The sequence below is a fragment of the Lissotriton vulgaris genome, chromosome 11 (assembly GCF_964263255.1).
Source record: "Lissotriton vulgaris chromosome 11, aLisVul1.2, whole genome shotgun sequence".
In the NCBI taxonomy this organism is placed as follows: domain Eukaryota; kingdom Metazoa; phylum Chordata; class Amphibia; order Caudata; family Salamandridae; genus Lissotriton; species Lissotriton vulgaris.
The window spans coordinates 330880761-330894388 of record NC_141699.1 but is presented as its reverse complement, the minus strand read 5'-3'; the positions used below and the strand labels follow the sequence as shown (position 1 = coordinate 330894388).

The window sequence follows — 13628 nt, the reverse complement described above, 5'->3', positions numbered from 1 at the left end:
AGTACTTGAATCTGCCCAACCTGTCACTGCACCCTCCTCTTCTGCTTCCCCTCTGGGCCGTACCTACTTACACAGCGAGGGGGCTGGAATGCAAACCAAACTTAAAGAGCCCACACCTTCATGACTGAAGATTGAGCAGGACAATCTTGAGTTCCTTTAATCTGCCATCTGATGTGGTGGACATACTTTGCCAGCCCATCTCCCCTCTACCTCATTTGTTTATTTCGAGTGTTGTCCCTGTTTTGCCTCTTGGTGCACCAAGATGGACTTTACCTTTTCAAGACATGATTATCTGATGTGTTGCAGTTTCCTTGGACCAGCAGGAATTTGCTGTGTGCATTGTAAAAAAACTATTTGACAGACTTTTAGGCTTTTCTATGTTTACCAGATTAGCTGTGGTTAAGTCCCCTATCATGTTGAGTTTTCTGAAGAGGTTAACCCATTTGTTTCCACTTCTTCTGTTGTAGTGACTCAGTGAGTCTTTGACTTTGCATACACGTTCCTGATGGATTTTGCATTAAACCCATAAAACAGTTGCTCTTTGACTCAGCTTACATTAAACATTGCGTTCCTGATTGCCATTACCTCGACATTAGTGAGATGGATCCTTTGACTTTTTCATCCTAAATTTACCACATTTTTTAAGACAAACTGTCAAGCTGAAGGTGGTGAGCCTATTTCACATTGATCGCCCGTTTCACATTGATCGCCCAATCACTCTACAGACAACCTGCCCACCTCCTTATCCCAACCAAGAGAAAAAAGAATGTAACAGCCTAGATCCTAAGAGTGCCCTCAGTTGTTTACTTTGACAGGACTTCGAAGTACTGGATTGACTATCAGCTTTTTCCTGTCTATACTGGTTCGCAGCAAGGAAAAGGATTAAAAAACAGGCAATTTCTTGTAGGATCCTGCTGATTATCAAGATCTGGTATTCTCCTGCTAAGAATAAACCTCATGTGGGCCCATTCCATTAGGGAAAGAGCCATATCCTGTATACTGTGTCCTGGATATCTGTGGGCTGCAACATGGGCTTTGGTCTACACCTTCACCAGGCATTATTGCTTCGACTCTCTAAGTTGCACTAAGCCCACTTCTTTTCAACATATATTTTGCCCCGTTGTTCTCACTCATTGCCCATTTGCCCCGTTGTTCTCACTTATTGCCCATTGGGGTGTGAGGGCGTTTTCATACGCCAACGACACCCAGTTGGTGTTTTCGTTTAAGAAGCAATGGGATGATGCCTATAAGTTTTGTAAGAGCTGTCTGAAAGATATTTCCTTTTGGATGAATAATATTAAGTTGAAACTCAATGCCGAGAAAAATTAAGTGCTGTTCTTTTGAAAAAATCCACCGCCACCAGCGGACCTGTGGTAGCCACAGGAAATGGGTTCCCCTCCCTCCCTAGCAGTTATGGCTAAAAATCTGGGGGTTAAGTGAGAGACTGAACTCTCTTTTTCTGCCCAGATCCAGTAAGTGACATCATCCTGTTTTACCAAATTGAGAAGCCTGCGGAAGTTCCTCCAATTGTTGCCAGAGGACTGCGGCCTTGTCATAATACATGCCACTGTGACAGCTAGAATGAACTATGTGAATGGCCTCTATGTAGGCCTGCCTGCTTACTTGATTAGAAGATTACATATGGTGCAGAATGTGGCTGCGAGATTGATTAGACATGTACCATTCCGTCATCATATCTCTCCGCACATCAAGGAGCTCCACTGGCTGCCAGTGGCCAGAAGAATCAAATTCAAGGCTTTGACATTTGCATTCCGTTCAATCCATGGTAAATGCCTGAGCTACATGAAACAACACCTTAGCAGCTACAAACAGAATTGACTGCTGAGATAGAGCACACAAAACCTATTGTACACTCCACGGTTTAGGAAAGCCCGGATGGGTGCCAGATCTTTCACGGTCAAGGCTCCAAAGCTCTGGAACTTCTTGCCAAACAACTTACGACATATTGACTCAGAGCCACTATTTAGGAGAGCGGTGACAACGTGGCTATGTAGATTAGGTTAATATGCTCAGGTTTCTTGATGATTTGACCTCCTTGCCTGCAACTTATTGTTATAGTGCCGGGACAACTCTGCCCGAGGTAGCTATTCGCGCTCTACAAATGTTGGTATTATTATTATTTTGCTAGATCTGTGTTACAGGTAGGCCTGGGTGGTAACTTCCGTTCAGCTCGGGGAATTTTGGTAATTTCGTGTTCCGCACAGAACGTGGAATTGCCAAAAATTCTGTGGCTTTCCGGAATTTTTTGCTTGTTCGTGCTTTCAAAATGCGTTTTTGTGAGATATTTCTCCCAGAGCAAGCATATCGCGTTCGTGAACAGGAAAAAAGCATTGTGAACGGGAGGAACAAGCAATTCCGTGTGTTCGCTTAACTTTTGCGTGCTCGTGGGGATTTTTTACCGTTTCGCAGAGCTTAGCATAGCGCGACTACGCAAATTCCGCCCACTTGATTTGACCATCTCCTCATCCCCACCACCTCAAAGGTAGTGCTTGGGTTTAGATTCAAAGGTGGGTAAGGAACCTGCAGGTAGAACTATCCATCAAAATAACAAGGTGCTAGCCTTCTGTAACTGTCTTTTTGGTAGACTATCTCCCTGCGGATTCCTCATTTATCCCACACACACCCCATTCTGAGGAACAGTAATGCCATATTCATAAGGTCTCAAGTTAAATCTGTACCCTTCAATTTCTGTCAATCTTATTGACCTGGTCTACGTCTCAGCGGGCATGGAAAAAGACGAGGAAACTACGTCACTGCCCCCGGGTGACATATTTTTCAATTCTCTGGTATCAAATCAAGGGACGGATCCAACTGGCAAGACGGAATCGATGTACCAACGAACATAGCACAACAAAGCTGTTTCAAGGTTTAAGATCTAGTCTGAGGCCTTAAAGGAGTATCAAGTGACAAGGATTGTTACCGAGGGTAAGTAACTTGTTTTTTTGCGAGCAGAGATCTAAAAATTGTTAAAGTTCCAGTAAGTATTCAACATTGTCTGCTGTGATAAATGACCCCCACTTATGTTGCATGGGGACTGGTTTATGCAAATGAGGCGAATATCCAGTGATTCGTATATGTGTTAGTAATCACGAGATGTTGCTGTGGCTTTCCTAAACTTCTTTACAGCTATGAGATTACGACTAAACCAACCAGACATAAATGGTAAAGGGAGTGGCAAGGTGCTTGCAGCTTCACCACAAATTAAACGAATTCCCTAGCTATACATATGCAGACCCCTCCCCCCACCCCATGTCATTCTGCACTTGTTAGGGGAAACAGGTGCCTGACAGGATAGTTTCTGGAACCCTACATTCGCATCTCATTTGGTTTTTGTGAATCTGAGAAGTCATTGGTATCCAATATGCATAAGCGTAGGTTCATCATAAAGTGAGTTGTGATTTTTGTGGGGAATGGAACCCCTTGACAACGTAGTGTTGTGTGAATATGTCTTTCTACCGAGTGGAGTAGCATTAAGTTTAAATTGGTGGAATGTTATACAGGGGTTGATCTGTGGCATGTATAGGCTGGGCTTGTTTGTATCTCCTGTTATTAAGTGTCATCTTTTGTATAATGCAAATACAGATTTCCAGAAACAGGCCAGTTGGTATCATGCAGCTGCACAGCTAAATTGTGCAAGGTGGAGGAATAGAGGTGCAGAGAGGTAGTTCACACTGTGACTTTGCCGTTGGACATAGGCAGTGTTTGCAGAGGTCGTGTCAGATGAGGCAGGACGATGTTGGACAGTGTCGCACAGTAGTAGGGCAGTGTCGCAAATAGGCAGGGCGGTCTTAACTTGACATAACAGTGCTGGACAAGCATGCTGGCAGCAGAGCGGTGTCAGTAAAAGGCAGGTCATTGTCAGGCAGAGGGAGCCTGGTGTCAGATAGAGGCAGGCTCATAGGGAGGGCAGTGTCAGATAGAGGCTGGGGCAGTGTCAGGCAGACACCAAGAGCAGTGTCAGAAAGGGGCTCGTGTGGTGTGGAGCTACATGGTGACTGTGTGGTGCGGTGTAGAGGAAGAGTAATGTTGCCTTATGAAGAGGCTTAGTGGTGTTATTCAATAGCAAGTTATTTAATAATAGAGAAGAATGATGAAATATACAGACCGAGCGGCCTTGTACATTAGTGGTGACATTCCATACAAAGGCGTGGTAGAAGGTTTGTGGGGGCAGAGAAGCCTTTTACAGCAACATCTGCTTTTGTATAGAGGATGGATGGCTGTCTTCCAAGGCAGGAAGTAGCATTCAGGAGGATAGTGCTGCACAGAAGAAGGGTGGTGGCATGGTGGTATACAGGGGTGGAAGGAGCCAGTCAGAGGCAATGTGCTGTTTGATAGAAATCCCGTGGTAGTATATAAATGGTGTTGAGCTACCGAAGAAGGGATGGTATAAAAAGATAGGGCTGTTTACCAAGGCCAGTTATCGTTAATACATTGACTGGATTGGATTCTGTGGTATAAAACGGCTGGGTGATATGGTGGGTGGTGATAGCGGTGGGGTGGTGATGTACGGAGATACTGTGTTTTACTGATGTGGGGTGTTGCTGCAAGGTGACATCGTGGTACTCTGGCAGCAAAATGTTCTACTAAGGTAGAGTGGTTTCATACTGGCTAGTAGTGTTACACGGAGCTGTGCCTTTATATTGAGTCAGGGTGGTGTGTAAAGCCGTGGTGGCGGTTTATTGAGGTCTGCTGTTGCACAGAGGAGGATTGGCGTTATACAGACTCCGACTGCTGTATTTCGAGACAGCGAGGCGTTGTAGAGAGGTATGGCGTTAAAAAGAAGCGGGGTATTTGCTGTCCAGGCACGGTTGTTTTGTACAGCGGCACGGTGTTCCACAGAGGCGGGGTGTTTCTACGGAGGGTGGCGTTACACCGCGACGGTACGCTGTTCACGTAGGCAGGGTGCTGTCCAGAGCCCCGGTGCTGAGCTCCCCTCTCCCTCGCACAGCAGGCTCCCTCCGTCTTGCCGTGCATTGGTCCAGGGTAGCAGGTGTCGGCAGCATCCTGTCCTCTCTGCTCCTCTGTAGTGAGAGAGCAACATATGTTGAGATTCAGAGAGCACCTTCATCCAGCGAGAGGCTGTCCCTTTAAATAGAAAAAAACCCTGTGCGAGGCAGAGGCTGGAAAGTGCTAGAACGGCGTACGAGGCTGACAGTGAGAGCAGGATCCCTCAGTGGCTGCCGGATCGTACGAGCAGAGGAGTAGAGCGAGGCCTGTCGGCGCAGGGTCCACGTCCATCCTCCCGGCACCCTCAGAATTAAGCCCCGGCAGGAGACGAGGAAGGGACCGAGCCTACGTTTAGAGCCAGAATTACAAAAAAGCAATAAAAGCAAAGCAGTCAAGTGAATGAACCAAAAGCTTTTTTGCTTTTTAGGTCGAAAGAAGAAAAAAAAAGACCGTTCTTGATGAGCATGGATGCAATATTTTTCACAGCGCTGCATCATTCGGTCTGTGGATTGAGGCAGGTGTTCTGAGGGATCGGCTGAGCACCCTGCGTTACATTCCAGTGTTTTTCTCTGTGTGTTGTGGGATTTTTTTTTTTTTTTTTTGGTGCCTATGTGTAATTGTGGAGGTAAAGCGCTGCCGGAGATTCAGAGAGCATCCCGCTAGCAATCAGCTGACAGTGCTCACCCGGGGCTGCAATGTGCTGCTGCTTCGCTCGGTACCCAGGGAGCTGCAGCGCCTGAGCAGGGAGAGGGCTAAACTATGCATTTCAAACAGCCGTGCCTGTGCAGCACGCGGGGCCAGAGAGACGCAGCCGGCGCCGACACAGCCCAGCGCGACTTCCCCCTTGTTTTTATCCATTTCTGCAGGAACATGTATTCATAAGGGATGACGTGGGCCACAGGGATCCCAGGCCTGATCTGCGGCCTACCCCATCCGTCCAGAGTCAGGCCCTCCACTACCGGAACCGTGAGCGATTCGCGACAATCAAATCAGCATCTTTGGTGAGCAAACAACCCCCCTCCTCCTCTCTCTCTGCAAAGGAGAAGGGGTGGAGAGGCAACGCTTTTCTCTCTTTTTTTTTTTGTTTGTTGGCATAGCAACCACAGGAATTGCAAAATGGATATTTTATTCTGTGAATTTCATGCCTTTGCTTTGTGTTTTCCTTTACCTGTCTTGTGCGTCTTTCATGGGTTTGTGTGTGTGTGTGTGTGTGTAAATGTGTTCATGTGTGGGTGTGTGCGGGGATGCATGTAATACGCCTGCACATGTCTGCAGGCTTCGGCATTTTTTTCTGCTTCTCTATGTGAGTTCATTGGGGTATGACTTTCTGTGTAGTACGTACATGTTCGAATGTTCGTATGTTTTGGGGACCTGTTATTTTGTGTCATGTTCTCAAAGGGGTGTGATTTTATGGGAACATCGAAGCTTTTTTGTATTCTGAATTTTTAAGCGGTGTGGGTTGGGGGGGGGGGGGGAATTATTTAATTTGGATGTTAATGTAGATGGCTACCAGAATCCTTTTCACGGCCCTCTTTCAGGTATCCTTGACTCCCGTTGAATACCCAGAAGCAGTTTTTGATTGTAAAATGGCTGACCTCGGTACATGCATCTTTTGACCACCTATGCCCTCTTGCCATGTTAAGCATATACCGAACTGTGGAACTCTGTTTTATGTTTGCAGTCAGAATGGGTCGGTCTTTTTTTATTTTCCATCTGATTTTGCAAGCATTTTTTTGGGTTATCTCGTCTTCCTTTGATCTCCGTGGAGCCTGATACGACTGGGGGTGTGTGTGTGTGTGTGGGTGGGGGGGTATTGCATGGGCAGTGCTTGTAACCACCTAGGCCTCATTTCTACCTAATGTGATTTTGTCGTTCAGTAGGTTCACAGTCGATCTATTTACTGTGAAAGACACATATAACCCATGCAGTATCCCCTTTGTTAGGCTTACTGTACACATACTTGTTAACCTTAGTATATTATGCTATGTGAAAGCAATGTTTGTTAAACTGCACTATAAACTTATTTTCTTAAGTGCAGTCAGCAATTCTGTTTTGAGGTTCTGATGCTTCTTTCAGTAATGTCTCAATTAGGGTAACCTGGAGGGTTTAGCAATATTCAGTTGGGAACGATAAAGGGGTAGTTGGTTGCAGAGTTTTGAAGCGAGAAGCTACAGTTCCTCCAATCCAGGATCTAATGAATGGGCCAGAGGTTGCATAGCCAAATGGACTTTGTTTGGTACATAATGGCTTATTTATGTGCATAGAGTAGGTGCTATAATGTAGTTGCACTTTGGGTCATTAATGACTTCTGATCAAAGTAAAGAGGAACCCTAACCCACTTTGATGTTTCAAAATGTGTCACTGAGCTGGGCCCTATCCTGGTTCACCAGAGGACTATAGCCCGGTGTTCCCAATGATTTGGATCGAATACCAGTCAGTAGAAGTAATCAAACATGAAAAATGACAAAATATTTAGAATGCCAAAAAGCCTTTCTGGTGTAAGCCTTGACACATGTATAAATGATCTAATTTCAGGTTTGCCTAAACCAAAGACATACAGTTCATACTTGTATCAGATAGCCATGCGATGTAAGCACACCAGCTATCACAAAGCCAATGAGAGTGTACTCCATTTACACTAGGAGTTCCAGTGGGCAAGATGCAATCAAACCCTTCTAGCTTAGGTCTGTGAGTTATAAAGAAAGGGTGTATATTGACCTGCTGCAATGTCGCCACATAAGCTCACCCTGATTTTCACTTAATAATGTTCTGTGCAGCATGTTAACCCGTTTTTTGATGTTAACTTTACATGGAAGATGTTTACATTATTATTGTTACGTCTACCCCAGTTAACGTGTAGCCATGGCGGTGATTAAAAAAAAAAACATGTAGGTCAGCCAGTTTATGTAAATTATATGAAAATAATTGTTAGGAGGTTTTAGAAAAGAGGCCAAGGGGAGGACGTGGGCCAGCATTGACACAAACATCTGTCCCTCATGCTACTTACAGAATATGAAAGTGACTCAAATTCATCCACTGATCGGTTATGAAGGGTAGACACAATAGGACTCTAAATAGGAGTTTGTTTGACTGTTCCTCGTGAACAGTCTTCTGATCTCCAGCTTAGCCTTATTTAGAAGAATGGTATGAGCATATGGTCACCCTTCTGAGTGATTGTGCGCTCTAAAAATCTGTATAATTATGGACTTTTCTTTAGTAACACCTTGCCAGTGTTTCAAGATAGCCAGGGGATAGTTTACTATGGCAATGTGCTGGATTATCTGTACTTTGTAACGGTCAGGGTGTGTATTTCCATCCTTCTCATGTTGGACCTGTCGACTGCCTTCTAAACTATTGATTATAGGATGGTGCAGGTGCAGCAACAAGGTCCTTTAGCTAGTTAGGTGGAATACCCTGCAACAGGTTGCTTTTTTCAGCATAACCCAACATGTGACCATGTTTTACATGTTCTCTTCCTTTCGACCTTGTTGCTTATGCACCATTTGAAGTGTTTCAGAGTTAGTCTATTTTGCCCATTTGGTTAACTTATGTATTAGGACACAGGGTAGACATCACCCAGAGGCCTGGTCCAGCTGACAAGGAGGCTCTACCATAGCAGATAATTTGCCAATACATATTTTGTTTCAAGCATATTATCCTTATCTTGTACTATCATGACTCTTTCTTAGTGAGCTCTCTTGTCTGGTTAAAGTAGGCCATTACGACAATAAAAGCATTAAAGTTAGCTTTTTAGAAGACTATAACCTCTAGTCATAGGTGTTGAGAGCGTGTCTGTTAATTGGAAGCCAAATAGAATATTCCACTTAGCAGTTGTGCTCATTTTTCCTTGAATTGGATACTGAAGACATATTTTTTCATTCTACCACAATGAAAACGTTAAAACAGACTTTGAAGATCTTTAGTGCAACCCACAACATTCTTCACTATCTTTTTATTTGCCCACACTTTAATATGTGACTGATTTGGTCCCTAAAATAGAGGTGGCCTATTATTGTGTCAGGAGTGCATACTTCCTAACTGTAGCAAGACTACAAATGAGGTATGAAGCAAGAGATCTCTTAAAATAAAGGTGTTTTTAATTGTTAAGATCTTTTTGAAGATTCAGTTCTTTCAGGGTGAACCAAGGTTTTGTGCAACATTTGCAATAATTTATCTTGCTCACTGAATTGCAAAAAGAAGATTACAAGGAACCGTAAGACTGCTTGCCGCAACTATGCCTAATAATTGCAATAAGAAGATTCTAAGAAACCGTTTGACTGCTTGCAATAACTATGCCTATTTAAGACTGTAAGAAACCTTTTTGGAGAAAATGCTGAACCAAACGAAAAATAACCCTCATAAGTCAACGCCTTTCTTGTCTGTCTTCCATATTAATTGTTTTAATTGGCATTTGTTCAAAATTACATTTAAAGGTATACATGTTGAATTTATATCATCCTGAAAAAACATTTGATGTTCTTGATACTGCAGATACCCATTTCTGTATGATCCCTAGCTGTATATTTGATTATAGTTAGAAGTACCGCCTAGTTATCGAAGTTCATTATTAGAATCAATTGTTAGCTCATTTCCACTGGATTATCTAAAAGGCAGGGTAAGACTGGGGGTTTCTTTAAAATAATTTGGTTAAATACAGTGAAACCTCTTATCTCAATGTTGTGTTTCCCACCTCAAACAGTAGCTCCATTGTCAGAGCAAAAGGTGAGGGGAACAAAGAATGTGCCTGTTTTGTCTTACTATTAATGAGAAGGTCTTAAACATGTTTGTCAGCTTGAACACTATTGGTGATAACGTTGTGTAATAATTTTAACCAACAAAGTAACCCAGGGCCAAAAGTTTACTTCTCTTAGATTTGAAAAGGGGTAACGATATTTCAAGAGAATCAAAAGACTTTTCAATATTTGAAGAGGTGACAACGACGAGTATTCCAATAATTGCTTTGAAAAAAATATGTATTGAATAGTCTTTCTCTGTGATAAGGCCCTCTGAACTTGTCTCACTGTTATGGGAGGAATGATTTTGTCCCCCAATTGGGTTGAATAAATGCTGTGAGGCACACACCCCAGGTCCACAGTATAAGTGTATTTCTGATGGATACATCTGCCAGTGGATTCCTCACCTTGTGATTCCTCACCTTGTGAATATCCCCTGCGCCAGCAGCATTTGTAAATTTTTCGTAGCTCTCTACCTCCATTGGGCAGACAGGTTCTCCAAGACTGTCACTTGTCTATTCCTAAATTTCCTTTTTATATAACAAAATTATGTATGGGGCTCCAAATCTACATCTACCCCTTTCCTTTGGCAATCCCAAAAAGCTCTCAATTTTCAGACTGCAGTATCATCATAGTTATATACCTTACAGGTTTCTTTGGTATGTTTTTTTCTACCTGGTGACCTTTGAGCTATTCCCATTTTGAAAATATGAAATGTTTGCCACAGTTGACACCTTTTTAAACCATCCTTGTCAAAGTTGTACAATAGATTACTTAATAGTCTCATGCATACCCTCCATATGTTTGTCCTCTTCGCTCCAATTTGCTTGTTTTACTTAAAAAAAACAATTAAATGCCCTAACTGTGGGTTGCATCCTAGATCCATATCTTTTAGACACAGTTTCTCCAATCTTGGGACTTTTCTGTTACAAACAATTACTGTGTGTGTGTGTGAGTAAAACCAAAACGATCAATGGAAGCTATGCACCACTTCAACTTCAAAATAGATTAGTTTATCAAATGAAAAGTAAAAACAAGCGATCCCGACAGCCTGAACCAGTTGGCAACCTTGCTGTAACTATATGAGGCCCTTACTTATTATACTAGTTTAATAGATAATTTGAGTTTAAAGATGAATGCAAAGAAAAGTTTTGTAATGACCTGCGGGAGAGGGAAACAAAGGTATAGGAGTTTTCATGCTGGGGGGAGCAGGGTAGAACCTATTAACACCTTTACATATCTGAGTGTTCTATTTAACTGTACTGGGTCTTGGGCACAGGCACTCAAGACTAGAAGCCTCCTGTTCATGAGGTCTACTGGAGCCCTGATAAAATTTACCAAAAAACTGGGCAAAAGACCACCAGAAATTCTACTGAAAATCTGTCAGGCTAAATGCGTGAGCATTGCAATCTTTGGGGCCGGAATATGGGGGTTCCAAGATTGTGCTCCAATCCAATATGTTGAAAACAAGTTTTTAAGATTTATGTTGACTGTCCCTGCTAGTACCTCTGTTTTTAACTACCACAATGAGCTAGGAGTACAATACATTTCGAATTTAATTAAAATACAACAAGTGCTGCTTTGGCACAGAATTTGGACCTCTACCAGCACAGGTCTTAACAAGGAAATTTTAACTGATGCAATGAAACTGGATCATGTCAACAAGATCACATGGCACATGGTTAAAATATGTAAAAAAAAATGTATGCATGAAATTGGGCATCCAGAATACTTTTTCCAGCCACACGCCCACGTACTTGGAGGAGGGAGAGCTGTTTGTTCCGCTGTGTTTCCCTGATTCTGCTGAACCTCGCGGTCCCCGCTTCGCGGGTCCCGCATCGCCCGTCTGCTGGGAGCTGGACTTTGTCTGCTGGGGCCAACATCTATTGAGCAGCGAAGAGTGGGAACTGCAGGGCTGCGAGCGCCAGGTGAGAGACAGGGACTCGATTTCCCAGGAGTCCCTGCGTTGCCATCACCTGCACCTGGTCGCTCTCCCTGCTTGACCCGCCCCCTGAGCACCGAGTGAAAGGTGCCTGCTCGCTGCTGCCTTGTTGTGAGACGCCACACGCCCACGTACTTGGAGGAGGGAGAGCTGTTTGTTCCGCTGTGTTTCCCTGATTCTGCTGAACCTCGCGGTCCCCGCTTCGCGGGTCCTGCATCGCCCGTCTGCTGGGAGCTGGACTTTGTCTGCTGGGGCCAACATCTATTGAGCAGCAAAGAGTGGGAACTGCAGGGCTGCGAGCGCCATGTGAGAGACAGAGACTCCATTTCCCAGGAGTCCCTGCGTTGCCATCACCTGCACCTGGTCGATCTCCCTGCTTGACCCGCCCCCTGAGCACCTCCCACCTATAACAGGAACCATTACTTCCGCAGCGCGGGAGCGTCCCAGGAGAAGCCCGGGACAAGGGCGGGACCGTCTGTGGCCGCCAGGGGCCGAGGGAGGCCGGGCTGGGCCAGCCCTCTGACATTGACCATAACGGAATATATAGTACGATGTAAATTGCTGTGTCAGATAAGTGCCCAATATTGAGTTTTGTAAAAGGGTTGGTGACCACAAAGTATGTCTGTATCCCCAAGTAGCAACATTCCGATGACCCTACCGGTCGAGGCTGGGCCAGTAGTTATTGGACCTTTAGACACATTTTTTAACCGGCCGACCCAGAATATTGATAAAGAAATAACGCTTGCAGAGAGGCGTGCTGAGCGTAGATTATCTATTGAACTTCTTAAAAATCCTGTAGACAAGCGATCTGTACAAATCTATCCTGCATTGGTAACGCCCTTATCATCAGTAAACCTGCCTGTTGTAGCTGAAATATGTCATGATGTTATCCCTAATGAGGTGAACCAGGGTACTGTAGTTGAACCAATTTCTTCTTGTGTGAGCCATACTGACCCTATATTATGTACAGCAGAATTATGTGCCCAGGTTTCCCTGATCCAACCTAAATCTGGATCAAAAAGAAAAAGGACTACTGCATCTAGAAAATGTTATCCAGCTAAACCCCCACACAAACTTAGAAAAGTAAGCAAAACTACGTGCCCCAGTAAGGCTGTCACTGAAGTAAGCCGTAGTAGGGAAATTATACAAGAGGGGGATGTTGTGCTATTAGACAGCCCAGATCCTAGTACTATTAATTCTTCAGAGACTGGCTTGGCAATCGCCGGCAAACTGCCACTTCTCTGTAACCTGTTTCCTGAATTAGAAAGGTTGCTACGGTCAATTCTGCTCCCAATAGAGGAACGAATTAGTAAACTCTCTGACCGGCTAGACCATTTTGAGCAGGTAACATTAGATAACTTTTTCTCAACAAAGGCATTGATAAAAACTCAAGCAAGGCTGGACGAAAGTAGTAAGCCCCAGAACAATACTCAATGTGTACCACAGGACAAGGGACGAAGGCAACAAATTATTCTCCAATGCCACCTAAGTCAGGTAGTGCGGCTGTGAAGAGACCACCCAAGCCTCTTGACCTAGTACCACCGGGACCTCCTAAAAATCCCCCTAATATTGTAATCTCAGTTCAGATTGTGGCGCAACAACCGCCGCTTAGTTTAAACCCTTTGCTTACTGTGGGAGCAGGGGGTAGTGCGTGTTCTACAACAGGTACTGCCCCACCAACTGCCCCACTAACTAGTAACCAGCCTATAGCAAACAATCCTGCACCCCGCCCTGCTCCTATAGTTCCCAGACCGTCCTTACCACCCTTGATAAAGCCACCTCAAAAGAAACCCCCCATGAACCTTACCCCAGATTCCTTTCCCTTTGTATAAGTCCTTATAAATGTCCCACCACTTTCAACGGGACAGAGAGAAACCTTCCAGATGCTTAAAAATAAGGTTATGCACTGGCTAAGGGTGAACCGGCCTCTACCAGGGGAAGTTGATGGATTAATATTGGGGGTGAGGAGAATAGACTGGATAGGC

At 44.3% G+C, this 13628-nt stretch overlaps 1 protein-coding gene across 5 annotated transcripts in view; it reads left to right on the top strand.

Moving 5' to 3' along the window:
* Positions 1 to 13628, top strand: part of TAOK3 (TAO kinase 3) — a 1449622-nt gene that overhangs the window by 986287 nt on the left and 449707 nt on the right. For all 5 annotated transcript variants that reach the window (XM_086943286.1, XM_086943287.1, XM_086943290.1 and 2 more), the window contains one exon: positions 5835 to 5969. In XM_086943286.1, the coding sequence (XP_086799412.1) occupies positions 5835 to 5969 (135 nt within the window). The remainder of the gene's footprint in view (positions 1 to 5834; positions 5970 to 13628) is intronic.